General features: G+C 36.7%; 1 protein-coding gene across 2 annotated transcripts; it reads right to left on the bottom strand.

Moving 5' to 3' along the window:
- Positions 1–4,212: 4,212 nt before the first annotated feature.
- adss2 (adenylosuccinate synthase 2) lies at positions 4,213–22,342 on the bottom strand. Of its 2 annotated transcripts, XM_057342663.1 has the most exons (13): positions 22,079–22,341; positions 12,644–12,746; positions 11,616–11,684; positions 11,489–11,539; positions 10,852–10,918; positions 9,036–9,143; positions 8,809–8,890; positions 8,459–8,585; positions 8,123–8,277; positions 7,681–7,805; positions 7,487–7,584; positions 6,697–6,846; positions 4,213–6,606 (listed from the first exon to the last, which is right to left on the bottom strand). In XM_057342663.1, exons 1-13 carry the CDS (start codon positions 22,268–22,270, stop codon positions 6,554–6,556), a joined length of 1,380 nt encoding a protein of 459 aa, XP_057198646.1. In that variant the 5' UTR covers positions 22,271–22,341; the 3' UTR covers positions 4,213–6,553. The 2 variants fall into 2 exon arrangements, with proteins under 2 accessions (XP_057198646.1, XP_057198647.1); XM_057342664.1 differs by lacking the exons at positions 4,213–6,606; positions 6,697–6,846 and having other exon boundaries at positions 7,489–7,604; positions 22,079–22,342.
- Positions 22,343–23,499: the final 1,157 nt, after the last annotated feature.

The following is a 23,499-nucleotide window of genomic DNA, read 5'->3' as shown; positions in this document are numbered from 1 at the left end:
CTGGCATCTGTTTGGCAATCTTTAGAAGCTGTTGCAAGATGAATTTGCTGTGCAAGAAAAGTTTTCTTTCTCCCTCTCTCTCTCCGTCTGTGGACAAGCGAAAGTAACGCTGGTTGGGCTCCTGTCGGCCGGCGCTCGCAATTATTGTACCTGCTCTTTAGTGTGGTGTCTTAATGGGAAGGGAGTGTACGAGCCCAGATGGTGAGACAAAATGCTTTCTTCAACGCTCCTTCTGAGGCTGGGAATCTAGCTGGATTGTCGTTCGCTTTCAGGGCACCTTTGAAAGTTCTTGCACTTGAAATATGAATGGTTTTGGGAGATGAGAACAAATAAATAGAATAATTAAAACTTTTCGTTTTTGGATATTGTCACACAACTTGTGGTAGGTGGTTTTGTGGTCATAAAGTTCATCTCTCACGTACAGAAAGTCACACTTGAAAAAAATTAATGGGTAGTTGACGGTACAACTATAATAAACGGGTTAAAATATTTAAATAATGGTATAAAATATGTGTTCTATGGTGTGACAGCAAATATTCAGACAACAATAACAATGAAGATAAATCATCTATCTTATGCTATTTGTATTATAGATATAAATATTAAAGGAATAGTTTACCTTCAAAATGAAAATTCTGTCATTATTTGCACTCCAGCTTGTCATTTCAAACCTCGTTCTTCTGCAAAGAATTGCTTTTGTGTCCATACAATAGTCAAGTCAATGGGGACCAACGGTTTTGGTCACCCACATTCTTCAAAATATCTTCTTTTGTGTTTTGCAGAAGAAAGTCACACAGGTTTAAAATGACAACAGGGTATCAGAGTAATTGATAACAGAATTTTCATTTTGAAGGTGAATTATTCCTTTAACAATATAAAATGAATTTATCAACCGTTCGTTTTCTAAATGTTTGCTGTCACACCATAGGACCATGTACGGTTTATTTGTCAACTACGCAAATGTCTTTTTGATGCCTAATAAAATGTAAAACCAAGTGGAATTTGTTTTAAACAACATTTATTAGGTTTCATAATATCAAACAACAGACAATAACACAAAGAGTATTTGGTCGCTTTCTGGTTGACAAACTGACATCAATAGTTATTGTGAAGAAATGCTATAGTTCCTCTGCTAGGACACCTGTGTGAACTTGAGGGGAACTGACTTCAAAGGGGAACTGATCCATCAAAATGACATCAGGACAAATGGTTAAACACATCTGCAAAAATGTCTAGTAAAACAACGTTTGTTCTGTGCAAAGATTTAGCGTCATGTATTTGCAGATGCCACTTGACTTGATATTATGTTTCCATAGCAACAATGATCCTATACTTTTTCAAGTGTCCCACTATAACACGTTGACCAAACCTCTGACCATAAACACATCACACCCTTCCAGACTTCCAGTTCTGCCGTCAGGTTTATGTGTTTGTGCAGGCCTTGCCTATTTGTCGGCCCTTCCATGTTTTCTTGTCCTGTTACACCCGGCCATGCAGTGCTACAAGCCTTGCCCAAACAGGGCAATCCCTCCTGGGCAAATATTTAAAGTCAAAACAGCTCTGGCTCCATAAAGCTTGTTGGGTGGTGTGGCTACATCTGTCAGTTGGGGGAGGTGAGCGTATGTGTGGACGAGCACGGCAGCTGCAGAAACGAGTCTGGACGCTGCTGACGCCAACACCTGTCCGCTCTGGAGACACAGAGAAGCAAATGTCCAGGCAGAGCCGCCCGCAGACTCCCACTGTTACAGGGTGGACGACAAATTTAAAGAGGGCGACACTTGGATGAGTAAGTGTGTGCATGTGTGTGGACTTTTATTGAGCTTCAAAGTGTTGAGTTCACCAGCAGCGATCACCATTAAGCATGTGTGTAGATCATCTGCCAACAAATGTAGAGTTACAGATGTTTTGGATTTATCAATGGAGACAATATAAAGACACATAGTTTGATTTTTTTAGTATCATTAGAAAATACAAACATTAGCTGCATATGCACTAATATTATTATTATTATGTGGATTATAATAGAAAAATATACTAGCAGATGTTTTGGATTTAAAGCGACAGTTTACCCAAAAATGAAAATGTTGTTATCATTTACTCACCCCCTTGTCATTTCAAACCTGCAACCTGCATGACTTTTTTCTTCTGCAGAACACGAAAGAAGATATGTTGAAGCACAACTGAATGGGTACAACGCCGGTACCCATTCACTTTTATTGTATAGACACAAAACCAATGAAAGTCAATGGGTACCGCCGTTGTTCGGTTACCAACATTCTTCAGAATATCTTCTTTTGTGTTCTGCAGATGAAAGAAAGCCACACAGGTTTAAAATGACAAGAGAATAAGTAAAAAATGACAAAACAGTTATTTTTGGGGGAACTATACCTCTAACAATGCAATTTAAGAACACAATACAGTATTTATCATTAAATACAAACATTTTTTATGCATTATTATCACGTTTTGTGTGTGTGCACTGATATAATTATATGGACTGTCACATAGAAAAACGATTTCCTGGCTAAAGCAATACAAAACAAAAGCCCAAACACTTGCAACAATCAACAGGCTAATGTTTTTCTGAGCCATGCGTTGCGTCCATAACCTCCCTCTCCACATACAGTAACCCCACCCTTATGCCCCACATATAAACATTCACAAACTCCACAAGTTTCCCCCTAAAAAGCAACAGCCATTATTCTAAACTCATAAACACCCCCCTAATACACACAGCCCCTTCCGAAACCCAGCCGACCCCCATCTGGCAGGCTCCTGGCCCTGCCCCCATTGGAGGGTCTGGGGGTTGGGGCGGAGCTGAGGTCAGGTCAGGGATCAGGCAGACGTTGGCCCTTTGCTCAACAGCTGCCCATGTTCACAAGCCAGGAGGAAGTAGCAGCCGCCACTGCAACAGCAGCACATCTGCTCTAATGAGTGTGTCAAACCCACCATCACACACGCACACAGATCTGGCCCTCCTCTGACCTTCTCTTCACACACTCACCAGACCATCAGGTCAGAATGGAGGAGTGTTTGTGCGGGTGCTTATTGAAAACTTCAGAGCTGTGCTCATCAGTTACTCTAAATGCCCCTCTCTAAGCTTTTGCTTTTACAGTCGTGATCTATATGTTAGTTCAATGTTTGGCTGATGAAAGTGTCTGGATATAAATGTACACATATGTGCGATGAAGTAGGAGGTGATGACTATGGTGAGAATGATAAGATCTCTGCTTCTCTCCTTCATACTAGAAACTGATGAAGTCAGTGCCTCCTTCACTCTTTAAAAACACATTTCTGAACCTGTTTATAAGCTATTTCATCTCATTTTAAATATAAATGGTTATTTGTGTTAAATGTTTTACATGTACTGCTTTGATAACCATTGTAATGTTTTCAATGATTTCTGTTTAATTGTGTTTTTATTGTCTTCTTAATTTTGTTTATTTTGTTACATATTTTGCATTTACAGTACAATTATGCATCATTGTAAAAATATTTTACTTTATACACTTTTTCATGCATTATTTATATGTAAAATATACAAAGAATCTTGTTTTATTTGTACATAACCCAAACATTTTAAGTGTTTAAAAACAGAAATAGTAATAGTAAAAAACTATCAAAATAGAAATATGAAATCTATAAAATATGTTTGCCCAAATTGAATGTGTTTATTGTTGCGTTTTGTTCACTCGAGCGCAAGGACTGATTCCGATGATCAATACAAAGATAAAACTACATTATTTTAGCATATTAATAAGATTTATTTTCTTTCATGGTAGAATGTTGAATCGTTCTTGCTCAATACGCCAGTTTTAACATTATAAACTGGATGTTGTCTTAAATTAACATTTAAATTCGTACAAAAACTAGTCCACGAATGTAATCTCTTTCACTAATTAATATCTAGCAACACCACAACATATTATATTATAGCTACTAGATTATGTTATTAATAATAATGATAATAAAATACAAAACATTGTCCTTAAATGAGGTTTGTGAGTCTTTGTTAGTTGACAATAATTACGCATCATCACGCAAACACCGCGGTGTGTTTCTTGGTTAAATCTCACACTTTCAGCGCCGTATGATCAAGGCTTGTTGCGTATCGATACTCATCGCTTTTTACAAGGTAAATGTCTCCCCCTGGTGACAAAACATTGAACATCAAATTTCCACCACAACGATACAAAGGGTTTTGTACAGATACATGATGCTTCTTTTTTCGACATGACATGATTAAAATTTAATATCACTAATAACTGAACAAAGACAAAAAGTGAAAATATTCCACACCATGTTAATTTATTAACTTGAGTCTCATGACAGGTGTCTGACATTCATCCGAAAGTGTTTTTTAATTACAAAGTGACTGACGTCCTCCCATAAATCAACATGCAAACCCACCCCTAAACACCACCGTATACAGTAACAATAAGATCCAGGAAATATGGCTTTGTATTCGGTATAAATACACACATGAAAACTCAATCAGCAGCAACACAATACACCATAAAGAACGGAAATCTCATATTTTGCGCAATCATACCTTTCATATGAACCAAAATGTAATCTGAATGTTGCAACTGTCCGGGACTATTGTAGTACTCTAATAGCTACTAGATGTATTTCATTCAGTGGAAGTGTTATGGAAATACATGATAATGAGGTGTAATAGATGTTGCTGAACAAATAAACAGGTTACATCATCGTTGTGAAGAATGAAACAGAAAATTTGAAGCATCACAGCATCATAAATCAAAAACTGAGCCGGTTTCTGCCAGTTAAAACAGGTATCATTCTGGGTCATTTACAAAAGCTTTTTACAGCACAGCATTCATTGAACACAGCATCACTGTGGATAAACTAACACTTTTGGCAAATGGCAATTGCAGGAATGCCCTTTAAAAGTCAAATGTTGAGGTTAATTGATAAATATCATAAAATATAAAGTATTCAAGTTTCATTATCTGTATTGACAAGGCACACTTTTCCCTATATTACTTGTTTATTGGAAAGTGCCGTATTGGGAATGTGACTAAAATAAAACACTGGGACAACAGTTTGTGAGGAATAACGAACGATTTTAAAGGGCTAGTTCATCCAAAAATGAAAATTCTGTCATCATTTACTCACACTCATGTAATTTCATACCTGTATAAAATATAAATATAAACACAAAGAAAGATATTTCGAAGAATGTTAATCATTTTCAGTTCCGGGACTTCATTGACTACCATAGTAGGAAGAATTAAATGGTAGTCAAAGGTGCCTGAGAACTCTTTGTTTTCCTATATTCTTCAAAATATCTCATTATGTGTTCAACAATTTTTTTTCCTACTATGGTAGTACATGATGTGTACTAGACTGAAAATTGCTAACATTCTTCCAAATATCTTTCTCTGTGTTCATTGGAACAAAGACATTTATACAGGTTTGAAACAACCTGAGGGTGAGTAAAAGATGAACGATTTTTCATTTTTGTATTAACTATCTGTTTAAGATGGTTTCAGAACAATACAGTAGCTTTCTTTAATATTAACACGTAACGGTGGTTCTTACATTCAACTGCTGCTACCAACGATGTTTACAGTGTGTCGTATGTCTCATAATTCATTTTTGTCTATCTATACTTTAACAATCCATTCTGAAAATCAAACATCCCATTATTTCCTCATGTTATTCATTAAAGTTGATGTAATATGCTTGTTGCACGAAATGGTAACAATGATTCTCACCATTTACAAAGTAATTTGAGCTGTGGGTTATTAGGGAACAATAGAAACTTTATCCATACATTCATATAAATGCACAATATTACATGACTCCCTGGAAACATCTTGCATGCTTCCATGTCTTGAAAATGTTTATTCCTATTACTATTTTTAGTGATTTAAAATCTGAAAATGATTTGATAAACTGCTTTTTTAGAAATAGAAAACACTATTATGTTACATTTTAAAGTCGTATTGCATTTAACATCTCATTTAAAATCCCAGAAGCCGAACTATTCATTTTTATGGAGAAGAAATATTCAAATCCTCTTTTAAAAACCGCTTTTATACATGAACAAATCAACCATACAGTCCATTAAAACAAGGACAAAGTGTGGTACAGTAGTACACATTGAAAAACAGTTGATTCTTGTATGATAAAAGAAAAATATATAACATGTATACGTAATTATTTTACTCAACATGTGTGAAAAACTGATATCTAACTAAGTTTAACAACAATATGCATCACTGCTGATGTCTGACTGTTGTAGCACATATACAGCTTAAAAATTCAAGATGCCCATACTAGAGGAGAAATAGTTCAGTGCTGCCAACAAAAAGTATCTAGGCTTTCAAAGAGATGCGAGATGATATCTCAAGCACACAGAATGATGGAGCATCCAACCTTCTTGCCACAGAGAACCTGTAGTGAGGTGGAAGAAGAGACGTGTGAGGCATCATGTCCCCGGCATACTGTAAGGTCCTGACTCCTGATGAATCCAGAGCACCACCCAGAGGGATCAGCCGGTGCTACATGCAGGTTGAGCAGCATCTCAAAAGAGTTGAATCATCGATTCTCTGGACTTCCCAACACCAATCCATTTTACTAAGGCAAAGATGGGAAACATTATTAAGATTGATTTGAATATGCTTCACATTGATAAGCCTACGTAAGTATGTAAGTCAAAAGCCATACCGGGCACACCCAAGCGTTTCTCTATGTAGAGAACATAATGTCTAGCATTGTCTGGAAGCTCTTCAAAGGTCCGGGCAGCAGATGTGTCCGTATTCCAGCCGGGCAGAGTCTCATATTGGACGTCAACCTTTTGTAAAACCTCTTGGTTTGCTGCGAACAAGTATGATATTGTTCAAAAACAGTATTTTACATTGATCCTTCAGCCGTTCTTGATGCTGATATCTATGATATCCATTGCATTGCAACATTCTGTTGCCGGTTATGTACCTTAAAGGTATCTAGTGGCATCTAGTGGTGAGGTTGCGAATTGCAACCAACGGCTCACTCCGTCCCTCCCTTTTGAAGCACTACGGTGGCTGACACAGAACTAAGATGTCTTCACGTTTTCACTTATTTGTCAAAGGAGATAACGTATTTACAAAATGCGCTCTGTACAGCAGTTTGTCCGTTAAGGGCTACAGTAGAAACAACATGGCGAATTCCATGTAAGGGGACCCGCAGTGCATGTAGATAGAAATAGCTCATTCTAAGATTATAAAAACATTACGCTTCATTATGTCTGAAGACATAGTTATGTATATTATATTGCATTTCTGTCTACAGATCCTACCAAAAAAATGACACACAGCACCTTTAAAACAGACATTAAGCATTTATTAATGAAAGAAAATATGAATTAAATATGTCTTAATTAATAAATTAATTAATAAATGTCTTCATTAATCGCCCTTAGTTATGACAATATGCACAATGTTTCTGCTTCAATATGTAAAATCTAGGAGCTTCTTACCTGGAAAATGTGGGATGGGTTCACCATCTACTTTATATTCCACACCAACTTTGATCTCTTGAAGCACGTCTAAGATGTCTAGTTTGGTAAGAGCTAAACTAAAGAGAAAACAGAGAAACTAATGAAAACAAATGTGGAAGAACAACATTTTTGTTACACAACAAAAGAAAAAGCAGGAAAAGCTGAACACTCACGCTGTAAAGCCATTAATCATCTGGGCATATTTGACAAGCACCAGATCCAACCAACCGCACCTCCTTTTGCGACCTGTGGTCACGCCCACTTCCTTGCCTCTGGTCTGCAAGAGCTCTCCAACATCCTGCACACAAGAGTAGAATATAGCAAATAAACTTCACTTAAATTTCTGATGCAATATGTTTTAAAACTGTCACCAAAAATGATCTACTGTGTTGATAAAATGCACAATTTTGTGACACAAGGGTTAGGTAATGCTCAAATCTTTTGTGTTGCATAATACCATTTTCCCACTTGATGGAGATATTCACAGCATTTTTAGCATTTACTATGAATACATTAAATATCACTGTGATGCAAACTTATAAGGCCCAAAATCATCACAATATAACAAAGTGTGGAAACAAAACAGGAAGTTAGGAAGGTAAGCGATCGTCTTACATTGCTCTGTTCCGTTGGGAAAGCACCGATCCCGACTCTTGTGGTATAGGCCTTGACAACGCCATAGACCTCACCAACGTTCCAGGGCGGCATGCCCAGACCCGTACACACCCCTCCGACCGTGCAGTTTGAGGAGGTTACGAAAGGATACGTTCCTGAAACAAGAGCATCACATCAGGGCTGTGTCTGTGGTGAAGCTGAGTTTTACTGAGATACTAAAGCAGAAGGTTTACGAATGTGTGCACCAGCTGGTTAGCACATAATATAGCATAATCTTACATTACTCATGCTCAGTGAAAAGAACCTATCGTCTATATGCGTGTGTACATTACTCACCGAAATCGATGTCTAAAAGGGCAGCATTGGCACCCTCCACCAGAATTTTTTGGGGAGGTCCATGAAGTGCCTCGTACATAAAAAAGACTCCATCTCTCACCATGGGCTTTATCCTATCTACATATGACTGAAAAGAAAACCAGACATACTTAGAAATCCTTCACAATATTACTTGCATTCAAAATATTTCAATATTGACATTGAAAATAAGCAATGTCAATATTGAAAGAGAAATTCTGACATTCCTCCTTCAATTTCTAACTCTTGACTTTAAAACACAAATACAATGTAATAACACAAATACAATGTAATAATCCTTGTAATCCTTCATTTTACTGATGTGATTTTACCTCGAGTTTCTCAAGCTCTCCATCCACATCAATCTCAAGTGAGGGATACATAGACTTATACTGTGAGGCCAAGTTTCTAAACCTGTGAGAAAGGACACATGGAGTTTCAGTTTATCCGCTAGGTGTAACATGGATCAAGATCAGTTTGAACCGAGAGGAAGGTTTCCTAAAGCCTATTAAATGGTGTATGATGATGAGTAAGGTGGTTGAGGTAAACACACCCTTACCTCTCTGAGAACTCTTGGAAGTCAGCCAGAAGGTCACATATCCTCAGGCCACTGCGAGCAGCTTTTGCAGAGTATACAGGTCCAATACCCTTTTTAGTTGTTCCTAAACTGGGTGGAGAAGCAGAGACAAGTGTGAGACTCGTGACGTGATGTTCGCACACCTTAGAGAGATTAGCTGCTAAAAGAATAAGGATAAACTTTCCATGCTGGGTTAAAGGGTGTGTGTTAGAACAGAATCGAAAGCAAGTTTCGTTAAAGTTTCATTTCTCATAGTTTAATTTTTAAGTTGATAAATCAAGCAAGTGTATAAACTATAAACCACTATTTACAAGGGCAAGCATATAATGATAATTTACGAATGCCAGTTGTTTCTTGACACACCAAAAGATGTAGTAACCTGCAATTTTATGTTTAAACAGAGATGGCGACAGAGAGGCAAAAGTTACCCATTGCAGCTTTAAACCTACAGTCTAAAATTGTTGCCCGGTTTCACAGACAAGGCTTAAGGTTGGTCCCAGACTAAAATGAACGTTTGAGGTGTCTTAACTGCACTGACTCAACTTGCACTGACAAACCGTCAAACCACAAATTATGCAGACACCTTTAACATTTTCACATCGTCACAGTTTATTTATGACAACAGTTTAATATGACAAGAACTCAGAGTTAAACTGTGTCAGAACAAATTCATCTTGATAATGTCAGATAACTTTGATAGAAAGGTATGTAATGGATTAGGTTGAATAGCTGTCAGCTGTTAAATTTAAGTACACTATTAGACAATACCAATTTAGGGCAAACAATTACCAAGCAATTCTTTATTTTGTTCAGTCTGTGGTGTAAAAAGGTCGCATTAACAATTAAAGACACACTATTTAACTTTTGCTCACGGCTCCCCCATGTGCTTGATAAGCGCAATTGTCTGTTACCAGTGTTGTAAATAATGTCGCTATATAAGCTTCCCCGTGGTCAGCACAATACACGTGAATTTGTTGACAAAACTGATGAAACCGGCGAATGCAAAAATGTGGTTTGGAAACCATTTGGCATTCTTCGGCAGGCAGGGGATGGGCGAGGCTGTGTGTACCGACCCGAACACAGAACTTACAGAGTGTGGTTGTAGCCGCTATGAGGCTGCTCAGGTAGAAGCGGGAGTAGAATTTGTCCTGTTAAGTGTTGCTCTACCACTGAAATAATTTTAGAGACATTATTTTAAGGTCGAAAAAACTACAAAGTGTTGCTTTAAAGAAAAAAACATGGTCAGTGTCTGAATAATTTGGTCCCGAATTTTTATCCATTTTACTGATAGTCCACTGTATGAAAATTTTTGGGGTATAATATGTCACAGTTGACTTTAATTTGCTATCGTCACTTACATAAATGAACTACAGTGTCCTGCACCCACTATTAAAAAAAAGCTCAAAAATATATCTGGTGTCTGAATAATTTTTGCTTTGACTGTATCTTAAAATATATCAGTGCCATTGTTTTGTCTCAAGATGCACAAGAGTAATATTTTTATCTAAGGCATTCTTATAAAAGCAACTTAAATCTTCTAATTTAACTAAGACACAGTCTTGGTTTAAGCTAAGCCGTGTCTGTGAAACTGGGCCAGAAATGACGCTAGAAACATTTCTCTCTCCATCTGGAACATCTAAATGTCTAAATCCAAAGCATGAATAAAACTGTGTTCTGTTCCTGAAATCAATAAGAGAGGTTAGAAAACCCCTCCACTTTTACTTTTGTTAAACTACAGTACAGACATTAAAAGATGTGTCTGTGTTGATCTTTGCGTGTGCATAAAACAAGATTTTACTTTTTGCCAGCTTGCTGTTGTCTCTCCTGTTCTTGGACTCCATCCACAGCTTGATGGAAATCAAACACTAGAGACAGGAGAGTGTATACATTACAAGAAAGAGCACTAGTGTACTGGAACTCATCTCTCTGTGCTCTAAACCCAACAGGCCTAAACAGGTGACCAGAACAACGCTTGTTGTACCTACAGTTAAACACAGTGGCCATTCACTATTGTGGCCCCTGCTGAGAATCTAGAATTACAACAACAGACTAAACCAAACCCATAATTATTACTCTTAACATAAAGCATTGATATGCTGTTAAAAAAGCTTAAATAGGACTTTAAAAGAGAGTTCTGGCTCATTTAATCCCAATCAAAATATACAATGTAATAGGATATTATAATTGCTATCTAGATTTGTTTAAAGTTAGGTTAAAAATGCATCAAATTCTGCCTTCCATGCAAATGTTTTCAATTAGTACACTTGGTAAAATATACACTTGCATCTTTGAAAAAATGATAAATTGACCTCAATTTCAAATGTTGTTATTTTCATTGTTGCTTTGTTACGCAGCTGTGACTGGAGATCGATTAAATGAGGATCGGGTATTTCCTCAAAAACAGGATTTTAAATTTCATAGAGCATTTAACCTACCAATGTGTGCCCGGTCAGAGATGATCAGCCTCTTCTCCCATCCCTCCAGACCTGTGAACAGAAGAACTGTTAGACACATGTCAGTCCTCAATCTCTACACACAGCCCGAGGGCTTTAACAGACAAACCTTTTCCTTTACGCATATTCTTCTCTGCCTCCTCAAACAGGCCCGGCAGATGAATGACAACACCATTGCCTGCAATCACACAGAAAACTGTCGCTCATCACATCCCATTAAAATTCAATATGAAGACGTTAAGAAGCAATAGTGGTTTCTCACAGGTGTTGTAAAAGTGTTACATTATTTATTATTTATCTAATATTTACTTTGCTATATCCTGTAACCAAGTGAAGCCAACACGGAAGTAACTTACAGTGCAGTTCATCGACTGGCTCCAAAAGAGAGCAGAAAGTAATTGAGCCCCATGTTAAAATGCCCAACTTTACAGCGGAAAACATGTTGACAGCCCAGTACAAAAAAATGATTTTGCCCTTCATGACAACTGTGAGTGGGGGTGAATTTTTTAACTCGACCATGTTAACTTATATTAAGCCTTAAAATTCTGCTTAATTAAGGGCGAGACCACTTGAGTGACAAGTGGTTTCATCAACCAGGCCCCTCAGCTCCAACCACGTCCCGCCTCTTTGCCCATTTTCGATTATCCGGGAGTGACACGCTGCTAAAATGGCGACCGCCGGCTTCTCCCACTTCAGGCTTCAAAAAGCTCCTCAGAAACCTACGGGTGACGTCACGGACACTACGTCCATGTTTTATACAGGCTATGCCTGTAACCTTGAATATTCAACCTCTACAGTAAATTTATCCAGCAAGCACATTTCTAATACGTTAAAGAATGTTATTTGTAAAAATGAAAAATAGGCCAGCACATTGTGTTATGACATCTACATCCCATACAATATCTACATTGCTGCAATATTCATTAAATTGGCAGAACACAGTCAGGTCCATTAGCAAAATTGGATCTTTGCAAATAAACCGCATAGATTGCACTTTGCAGTATTAGTCTCGTGCTGGACAGCATCCAGACACTGTAAGTGCACTGTATCTGTAAGGTGTGGCATCCTCAAAAGTGACAACAAACTCACCAATACACAATACTGCGTGTATACACAATACAATGTGGACACACTCACCGATAAAGGCAGTGACATTGGGGTTGATAATCCCACTGGGTAGAAGGTGAAAATCATATTCAACTGAATCAACCACAACTGTGTGTCCTGCATTGTTGCCACCCTATAGGGAGAGAAACAACAAGAAACCATCAGACCTGGAGAAGAAGTCAAACAAATCATTTGGACAGTAAATGAAGTATGCTGTTGAAAGTGTTTGCAACTGTGCTGTACAGTCTTTATTGCAACAAGAAGCATTTACGCCAACCATTATGGAATGATACAGACGTGCTTGAACATGTGACTGTGAGATGGAAAACTCCAAATATGTAAAGCACGTACTAAAGCGCGGATTCATTTGGGTTGTTATGTTTGCGTTTAAAGTGAGAACCACCCTGTCTGCAGCTTAAAGAGCTTAAGTTGCTTTGGATAAAAGTATTTGCCAAATGCATAAATGTAAATACATTACGCAGGGGATGTTAATCATGAAGTTCATTCTTGTCCTTATTGAAATTGTTCAGATGTCTTAAATGGTGAAGGGCGTTTCTTCAACTTTTAACAGTGGACTTGTTCAGAAACTTCCTCAAAACCACATTTTCACTTTTTGTCCACAAACAGTGTCCAACAATGAATATTCACCAAAAAATTCAAATCTCAAATCATGCATTTTCCCTAAAACGTACTGAGCTGGAAAACAGCAGCCTTTTATTAACTTATAAAGGGTAATACGGCTCTGTTTTAATTTAACCTTAATATAATGAAAAAGTTAATATGCTAATCTTTTCACCGAGACATGAAAGTTCCATTAGTTGAAAGTCCATTTTGAAAAATGACAAAGAACACAAACTTGGCATTTGACTTCGGAGCAGTTAAACACACAACACACGTAAAACCATCATTAAAAATCATCGGGTTGGAGTCCTCACATGGGTCAGTTTTTAACATGGCCTCATTCGACTCATCGGAGGCACTTCTCAAGGTGTGCTTAATAAATCAGTCTTTACTCCAGCAAGGAACAGGGTACAGCTATTTCTGGATAGGTCTCCTTTGACCAATTTAGTGCTATGTGTATGTGGATGCCTCTCCTTTTCAGATCCATTTACGATGTTCCCATACCTACGATGAACACAAGCGTTGCGGGAGGCACTCGAGCATTACTATTATGGTGTCCGATTACAAGGTTGTTTTGAGTCAAAGAGCCCGGCCTGGGCGGTCTAAACACAGGTTGAGCTAAATTAACACATTGGCTTTTGCAATATGAAACTTGAAAAGCATGAACGGTTGAGATTTGTCTTTCATTACATATTAAGGTCCACGCGTTCTAAATAATTAGACTTAAGAAACAGTTTACATACATACTATATTTCAATTCAACATCTGTTACTGTTTTTTTCTATAACATTACATACTTCAGAGAGAAATGGGATAGTAAAAATATAAAGAGACAAAATCCAAAAAAAATTCAACATTTGTATCAAGAAAATAGTTTCTTATATTCAAAAAAATAGCTATCCAGATGAAGAAAAGGTGTTGAATCTAGAGGCTTGGCTGAATATGAAAGCCATTTCAGAGGCAGATAAAATATTCCAAACCTGGCAGGCTAAAAGTGGCTAGCATGAATGATCTGTCCCAGCCTTTGCTTGAGGAGGAACAAGGACACAGGCGTACTACTATACACCGGAATTGATACAACAGTTACCAGTTTATCACCCACAGTGACACTACGGCTGCCTGACACAAATCATAATTACGATTATTTTGGCAAATATTGAGATTACGATCGATCATGTTAAACATGACGATTCACTGACTTAACAACATAAAAATAATTACATTTAAAAACATTTTTTACAAGAATTCCACTGAAAAGCAAGTAGAAATTATTAGAAAAAGAGCTGCAAAATGTGATGTTGTGAAAAAGTAGTTTCACTTTTATTATTCTGACAAAAGACAAAATTGACGATAACGAATAATTATGAATAATTAAACAGACACAAATTGCTCACCAAGTTGTCCCTTATATTTAAGACAGAGAGTGTTTGAGAGAAAGAGACAATTCTTTTGATTTAACTTTGTATTTGATAAATCAATGTTACTTATCTTTGTTATTTGCTTGCTAGTGGTTACAGTTAAAAATAAATTTTCTGGGTCAATAATCAGTTTCAACTGAAAAAATATTTCATGGAAGACATTTACAGTAATGCACTATAGTTCAATGTCTTACCCCTTAAGGCAAAATAAGGCAAAAGTATAACCCGGCCGTCCGCGCGACGTAATTTTCATCATCAGGAGGAACGCGTACAACAGCGCATGCACGAAAAAATGTTGAATCGGCCGAGTCCACTCATTGACGTACTGTGTGTCGAACTCGTCTATCCACGCTCATCTGTGATTGAGTATGCTCAAGAAGCTGTGCGGACGCGTTTGTGTGCGAGACGGACACGAACGCGGAAAGTCAAGTATACCTGGCCTGGCCCTAACAGTAACTTCCACTGAAAGTGCATTACTGTAAACATTCATGACCTGTAAACCATTTCTGTTTGTTTTACAAATAGATTTTTTGTATTTGTCACCGTGTCACTGATACCTGAAACTTAAAAAGATAGTTCACCCCAAAATTTAAATTCTGTCATCATTTACTCATCCTCAAGTTGTTACAAACCTGTATACATTTCATTGTTTTACTGAACAAAGTTATTTGGGCCACAATTGATACAGCATTTTTGGCCTCTTTTGCACCCTCTTTGTTTGATAAAATTGCAGGTTACTTTTTTCTTTAAATGGGTTGACAAATGTCAATAAGTAATATTTGTTTTGCATGGATTGGATTGCTTCTTTAAATGCCTTAACATGCCAAGTGAACTACCAACAAGCAACACACATGGACCTAATGATAAATAAATAGCTGCACATTACACAATTGAAAATACTAAAACACTGTGTGTTGACCCAAAGGATTTGGAGATGCCTGACATGTATGGCTAAAAATATTCTGAGACTCCACCACACATACATTGGAATACTTTATAAATTAAAGGCGGGGTGTCCGATTTCCCTTTCTCTTTCTCTACACACCCCTACCCCCATCTTTCCCTTTCGCCAGCGCTCGGCTCGGCTAATGTCCGTCCTGTGCACCTTACTGCTGATTGGCTACAAGGTTGTTTTGGTACTCGGCCCGACTTTGTCTAAACAAGCATAATTCGGAAATCGGACACCCCGCCTTTAAGCATAATGAGTGATACTGTAAAGTTGTTATTTAAAAATGAAGCTAAATACACACTTTCTTTAATCTTTACATTAGTAATATAATACATGTAAATGTGGTACATATTTTATACAACTTTATACAAAAAGTCAGATTTAACTGAGAGACAATTTATCTCCCTGAGCAACAGATGGCCTGTCAAGATTTTAGTGCTTAGAGAGTGGCACAGTTTGTTTTAAATGGACTTTTATAGTACACTCCTGCATTTTCAAAGGAAAGTCGTGTTGGTAATGAATGATGACATATTTTTAAATAAATGAAGTTGAACTACACCTTTAAATAACAACTGAGACCAATCCTAAGGGTTCTAACATATCAAACTGGCGTGACATGGAACAGCACTATGGTCCTTTTTCCATTCCATCTGCCTGTAAGGAAAACCAATCAGACTGCTGAGTGCAGCGCTTTTTATAAAAAGCCCAACACTATCTGCTTTCTGTCTCATCCATTCGTACAACACACACATGACAGTCTGCAGCACAGAGTGGCTTGTTCGAATGCGGTTACAACCTTGGCAGAATACAAACTTCTTAAAACAGATTCCTTGCAATGTGAACCTGTTATTATCAATACCACGCATGCATAGTGACAGGGGGTGTAAAGCAGCCTGCTACACTAAAAAGTAGCGTGACAAAAGACATAACCGTTGGTGTTGGAAGTATAACACAAATAATTTGCATTGTCCCTTCTTGACTAATCTAAGCATTATGTTATGGGATTATGCATGCCTAAACATGACGGTCTACATTCAATAGAAAAGAAAAACAAGACCAAACCTTCACATTTTCATTAAGTCCTCTCTACAGAATATAACATATGAATAAAGAATAGAATAACTTTACTACTATCATTTTGAACCCCACCTAGAGAACGTTAAGATGATGAGTGACAGCTACGCTCTGCAAGACATATGTAGCTAATGCAGTAACACCTGTTTCTCTCTGACACGCAATGGGAGATGTGTTGACACATGGTTGGTGGCATACTGTCTGTAACCTCAACATTTCCTTGTCGCAATCATGCATGGGCAGATAAATCTTACTCTGTTTTAACAATAAATATTTTTTCAGATTTTTAAAACAGGTTAAACATAACAGCATAACATAACATATCTTAAAAATCCACAAAAAATGTGCTCCTCTGATTATTTATAAAGAGGATTATGTCTTTTTAATAGGATTCCCAAACCTTTTGAGCGATAATTTCCATCGATTTCCCACTAGTTACCAATTAATCCCAATTTCTAGATAATAACTGAAAATAATCATAATTATATAGAGATTGTCTGCAATATATTTCTGGACATAACAAGAACCATTTCTTTCAATTGCAAAAACAGATAACTCAGGTTTTAAAGTTCTTTTAATCACTTATAAAGTCTTAAACGGTGTAGCCCCTACCTACATAACAGAGCTTCTACCACACTACAACCCATCACGCTCTCTAAGATCTCAAAACTAAACTAACACCTAGAATAACTAAATCCACCAAAGGGGGCGGAGCTTTCTCATACGTAGCACCTAAACTCTGGAATAGCCTTCCTGATACTATTCGAGGGTCAGACACACTCTCCCAATTTAAATCTAGATTAAAGACACATCTTTTCAGCCAAGCATTCACTTAATGCAAAATATGCTAAATAAACCACCGGGAGACTGCTTTTATTAGATATTATTTACTAGAATAATCTTGATTGTTCTATAAACACCATGCACTGTGCTGTGTTTTACCTTTTTTGTGTTCTTCAGTTTTTCTTATTTTCTCCTGTAAAGCTGCTTTGGAACAATGCACATTGTGAAAAGCGCTATATAAATAAAATTGAATTGAATTAAAGTGATAGTTCACCCAAAAATGAAAATGCTGGCATCATTTACTCACCCTCTTGTCATTTCAAACCTTTATGACTTTCTTTCTTCCGCAAAACGCAAAAGAAGATATTTTAAGTAAGTTGGTAACCGAACTTCACTGGACCCTATTCACTTCTATTTTATAGACACAAAACCAATGCAAGTGAATGGGGTCCAGTTAGCAACATTTTTTGAAATATCTTCTTTTGTGTTCTAATATCAATCAAACTGCAGTTGAGTTGTTTTGATTAAGTAATATAACTAACACAATAAAAACATGATAACATAATGACAAACATGATTTTTGAAATATAACAAATGTGTTTATCTGCTTTTTCAAATTAACTCCAAATAATTTCCATATGTTTGGGAGGCCTGTAAATCACGGTCTATTATTGTGAACTTCCCAGGCATGATTTTCATGTGGGAACCATATTTAACAGAATTATACAATTATATTATACAGAAATATATAATTAATTAATATGAAACAGAGCTGCTGCAAGTAAATGTTCAGCAGAATCAATCATTATTTTAATTATTAACAATAATAACAACTGGTTTGAGTATAGCAACATCACCTTTAGGCATGACAGACTTCAAAGGAGTTCTGTAAACAGCTGGGTCATTCCGTGTCAAATCAAACAAATTTTGAATATTTCCCCGGATCGAATTTTTGATTTTTTTCTATTTTTACAGAGGCAAGACCAACATCTGGAGTGATGTTAAAAAAATATGAAATGCCACAGGTGAATAGTTATTAAGTAATCAATTAATTTGTAGAGGGAGGTAAAAATGACAATTTTCACCTGAAATTTGGAGCCATATTAGAGGGGGTAAAAAAAGACATGAGAAATATGCCAGCATCATTATTTTATTTTTACACAAAGATCAGTTTATCTGTTAGTAAATCTGCTAATTTAATCTGTTAATAAGAATCCTTGATGCATTTTATGCCAATGGTGACAGCTCAAAAATGAAGAAAGGGCATTTTTGTATTCTTTTTACAAAATATGCATGCCTCTAACTCCAGAACCGTTAGAGATACCTTAATGTCATTTTAGATTCTTGTTTTATAAGGTGCAGTCATAGAGATATGAGGATCTAAATGTGGCTTCATGAGAAAACTGTTAAAATGCACACATTTTCAGTCATTAAAAACCAAATGTGGGTCATTTTTCAAAAATCTGGTATTTCATTTCTTTTAAAGAGGAATGTCTGAAGAACAAATAGTGTTGAATCTAGAAATGTGTCTTTTTTCTTTCTTTTAAAACAACTGCATTGAACATATCAATTTTAACAACATCTTAGTACAAAACTACTGAAATTGCTAAGGGACTACTGAAGTTGAGGCACATTAACTTGGTCTCAATAGTTAATTTAAAAGATATTATAGTTCCAAAGAAAAATACTGTCTCAGATTAATTAGCAAGAAAGGATTTTTTAGCCATTTTGGAATGACCAAGTTTACATATGCAGTATAATAGCTATTCCCTTTTTAGGGCAGAGTGTTAACTTACACACTTTTTGAAAAAGTAAATTTTTTTCAAATTTTCAAAAATTTCAGAAATTCACTTTTTTATTTTTTTCTGGAATTTAATTACAGTTACTTCTGATGTAATTAAATACTTTGTGTAATATTTGTGTCTGCAATAGTGGAATTGACATCAAAATTCAAAGTCTAACTTCAAAATCCGTGCTTTTATTATATTTTTCGCACAGATTTTGAAGTACTTTGTCATTTATCTCGCCATCAATCTGTAACAAAACATCAATAAGCGCATCTAATCTAAATGACACATAGTCATTTTATGCATGGTTATCGACTTCATTGGCTAAATGCCATAACTCTCTAGCTAATTGTGCGCCCGCCATACTTAAAGCGGACATTTCATGAAAATCTGACTTTTTCAATGTTTAAGTGCTATAATCGGGTGTCTGGTGCATCTACCAACTCAGAAAACATGAGAAATGACAATCCAGTAACTTTGTTTACGTGAGCCTATCTCTGCAAGCCTGTGAGAAAACGAGCCGTTCAGATTTCGCTCGCTTTCTGACGTAGGTAGTAGTTCTTATTATAATATTACCGCCCCCTTTTCTGAACGTGTCCACCCATGGCGCTGCCGCCATTTTTGTTTTTGCAAGCGACATATGTGAATTAGTTCTGACACCATGGCAAAAGTAAGCAAAGCATGCTAAGTGTTCTGTTGTTGGCTGCACAGAGCAGCACAGAACACTGTTCCCAGCCTGACAGGAGAGCAATGGATTTATTTTGTTTTCAATGGAAATCCACCAGACTGAACGAGGCAAAGCTACAAATAAAGACATTGTAAGTACCGTTATTTTTTAAGTAAGACCTCAGGGACCTGTGGCAACTTAAAAGTAGGTAAAACGTCATTGTGAAACGTTTGTCCATTCACGCAAAGAAAGCAATGTTTGTAAACATTGTAAACAAGGCTTGTAAACACGCAACGGGATTGTCCTGTGTAACATTACTTTCACTTAGAGAAAACGCGATGCGTTTGTCTTGAGTATCTTCACTTATAGAAAGCAGTGTGTATGGTCTGTAAACACTCGATGTGTTTGTCTTGAGTATCTTCACTTATAGAAAGCAGTGTGTATGGTCTGTAAACACGCGACCGGTTTGTCATGTGTAATTTCGCATGTAGAAAACATGACGCCTTTGTTATGAGTCTGTTCGCTTTTAGAAAACAATGTGTTTGGTGTTTAAAGACGGAAACAGCGTTTCTCATTCGCTTTATGTGACCCTTCTTTTGTCGATGGAAGCACAGGCTCACAGCCCTGGCTGAGTTTTCTGTGAAAAGGGGGCGGAGACTAGCAGCTCATTTGCACTTAAAGAGACACACACCAAAACAGCGCGTTTCTCCTCACATGCAAAACTGGGCAATTAGGGCATGGTATAATAAAAGATCTGTGGTGTATTTTGAGGTGAAACTTCACAGACACATTCTGTGGACCCCTTAGATTTATATTACATTTGTGTAAAAGTAGAAAGAAACCTCTCCTTTAACATTATACACGAAGCAAACGATCAGCGAGTTATGTGACGTTAAGTCCAAAACAAGTCAAGAGTAATCGATCAAACGCTTCAATCTACGCTGAACCAATAGTAGGCAAGACCAACCATCTAATTATCATACAAGACACAGAAAAGTAAGAATAAATTCAAGAATAAATCAATAAAAGTGGAAATAAATACATGCGTTAATAAATAAATATAAAAATAAATAAACGTATAAATAAATAAATGATATATAAAATAATCTAAAAATAAAAATAATAAAAAATAAATACAAAATGGACAAAAAATAAATAAATAAATTTAAAAAATCAATTAAATTTTTAAAGAAAAAATATTTTGTTTTATTTATTTTGCTTTATTTATTTTCATATTATTACATTTATTTAATTATATTTTTTGCAGGTTTAGTCCTCCATACAAATTGTCATTTTACCTCCTTCTACAAATTAATTGATTACTTAATAACTATTCATCGGTGGCATTTCATATTTTGGCTTTCATCTCTACTGATGTTGGTCTTGCTACTGTAAAAAGGAAAAACAAATCAAAAATTTGAGCTGGGGACCTATGGTACGGAATGTCCCAGCTGACTGACTCTACCTGCAGAAAAAACCCCGGGTGTGTGTCTTAAATCAAAACTCAATGTCATTTATTAACATTTCAGGGCAACATTTGAACGGCCTGTGCTCAGACAACACGCCGGCTTCAATACAACATAATAGTCAAGGTGACATTAGCAAACAGCCCATATACACCGCTAGCGACGCCGCTAAACTTCAACACCTCTATTATAATGAACGGCGCTGTCTGCACTCACTGCAATATAATAATATCGACATGAGTCTGTGAATATAATGAAAGTGGAGCGCTGGCGCTGTGGATGTGCTGTAATGTGGGCGGATCGTCTATTTCCGCTATAATAAACAGCAGCTAACCGCTTCAAACAAGCCCTAGCCAGCAAACAAGTGCTAAAACAAATTACACACTACACGAGCGATCACAGTGCGTACTCATTCACAACAGCCTCCGTTGGTCTCCTCATTGATGATCAGATATGAATGTAAAAGTCCTTACATGAGAATGTCGCTTTAATGTGTTGTTACCATCACGATGTAGACATCGCATCAAAACTACACAATACACACAAGTGACCATTCAAAGCTGAAATGTTAGCTGTCCTTCGCAGGGAAATTCAGAGCGAACAAGGTGAAGTAATCAGATTTAACACTAAACGTGTTCTCATTAGATAAATGAGTTTTCAAGCACATCCTTATAAACATCAAATAGTGCTTATAAACTACCTGACATCTGCAGACTATGTCAGCGTCCTGGGCCAGCAGGTCCACCACCTTCCCTTTCCCTTCATCGCCCCACTGAGCTCCGAGCACCACGGTCACTCTGTTGCCCACATTTGGTGTTGTCACCCGGCTCGTCGTCTCCTCGCCGTGGGATCCTCCTCCGTCCTGCGACTGAACATTCCCGCTGTCTGACATGACCGTGTTCCCCTCAGATCTTCCCGCAGCTCTGCAATGGTCCTCCAGCGCACACACCTGAGCAGACGCTGGGGGCGGTGCGTTGGTTGCGTCATGAGCCGTCTAGCCACACCCCACGCCATATACGATACTCTTTATATTTTCATTGCTCTGCATTTACAAGCGTTTACAATGCAGGGGCGCAACAGCACATTTTCGGAGGGGTAGGCGAGATCGGTTTTGGCGCCCCCCCCATCCGCCACCCTAATATAGAAAACACACATAAAAAATCCGTAGACAAGTTGTATATTACCTTTGGAGTCATTTTAGTTATACTGTATTTTAAATCACGTGAAGGTGACAATCAGATTTGCATAACAGAAGCATAAAGGTTTCCTTTTAAATAAACACTTTTACAGAAACACTGCTTCACAGTGTAACAGATACACAATTCTGAAAAGATAAATAACACATCTGAAAACTAATAAAACAATGGAGTAAAAAGTAGTAAAAGTAGGCTACATAAAGTTAATGCTCAGACATACACAATAAATTACGGCTGCAACTAACAATTATTTTGATAATTGAATAATCGGACGATTGTTTTTTCGATTACTTGGATAAAATTGGATTTAATTTTAACTTTTGCTTATAATAACTAAATAAAACCCCACATAAGGGTATTTATTGTATTATTTTAAAAGTGGGTTACACTTATATATTCTAGAATTTTGACATTTAGCCAAATACCTTGTCCAGTTTTAAACAATAAAACTTCTTTAAATATCCCAAATATAAGTAGCAATCGAGTTGTAGCCCATTAGAGATGTGCTGGTGAGGAAATGTGCCCAGTGAATAATAAACTTATTTTGATCTTCAAAGTTAGACATTTAGATTATTCCTTTTCTTTCAACAAAATGTATTATTAACATTATTCATTATTATCAAAATGAATAAGACGTATGACATGATATACTCGCGTTGTATAACACAAATAAACAATAGGTCTTTGTTTTTTCCCCACTTACTTTAATGCTTAGTTTGTGGTTCATAAATATTTAATGAAAACACAACAATAAAACAGTAACCTGTCAAACATACTTTTACTGAAACTTTATAATTAAATCTTTATTGAAAAACGAAATAAGATGAATAACATACATTTAGCCTAACACATATAAATAAAAGATCTTTGGATTTTCCCCTTACTTTCTTTTTTTTTAAGTTTGTGGTTTATATTCATTAAACAT

The sequence above is a fragment of the Triplophysa rosa genome, linkage group LG9 (assembly GCF_024868665.1).
Source record: "Triplophysa rosa linkage group LG9, Trosa_1v2, whole genome shotgun sequence".
NCBI classification, from domain to species: Eukaryota; Metazoa; Chordata; class Actinopteri; order Cypriniformes; family Nemacheilidae; genus Triplophysa; species Triplophysa rosa.
The sequence above is the reverse complement of the archived record's forward strand: the minus strand, read 5'-3'. Positions and strand labels throughout refer to the sequence as shown.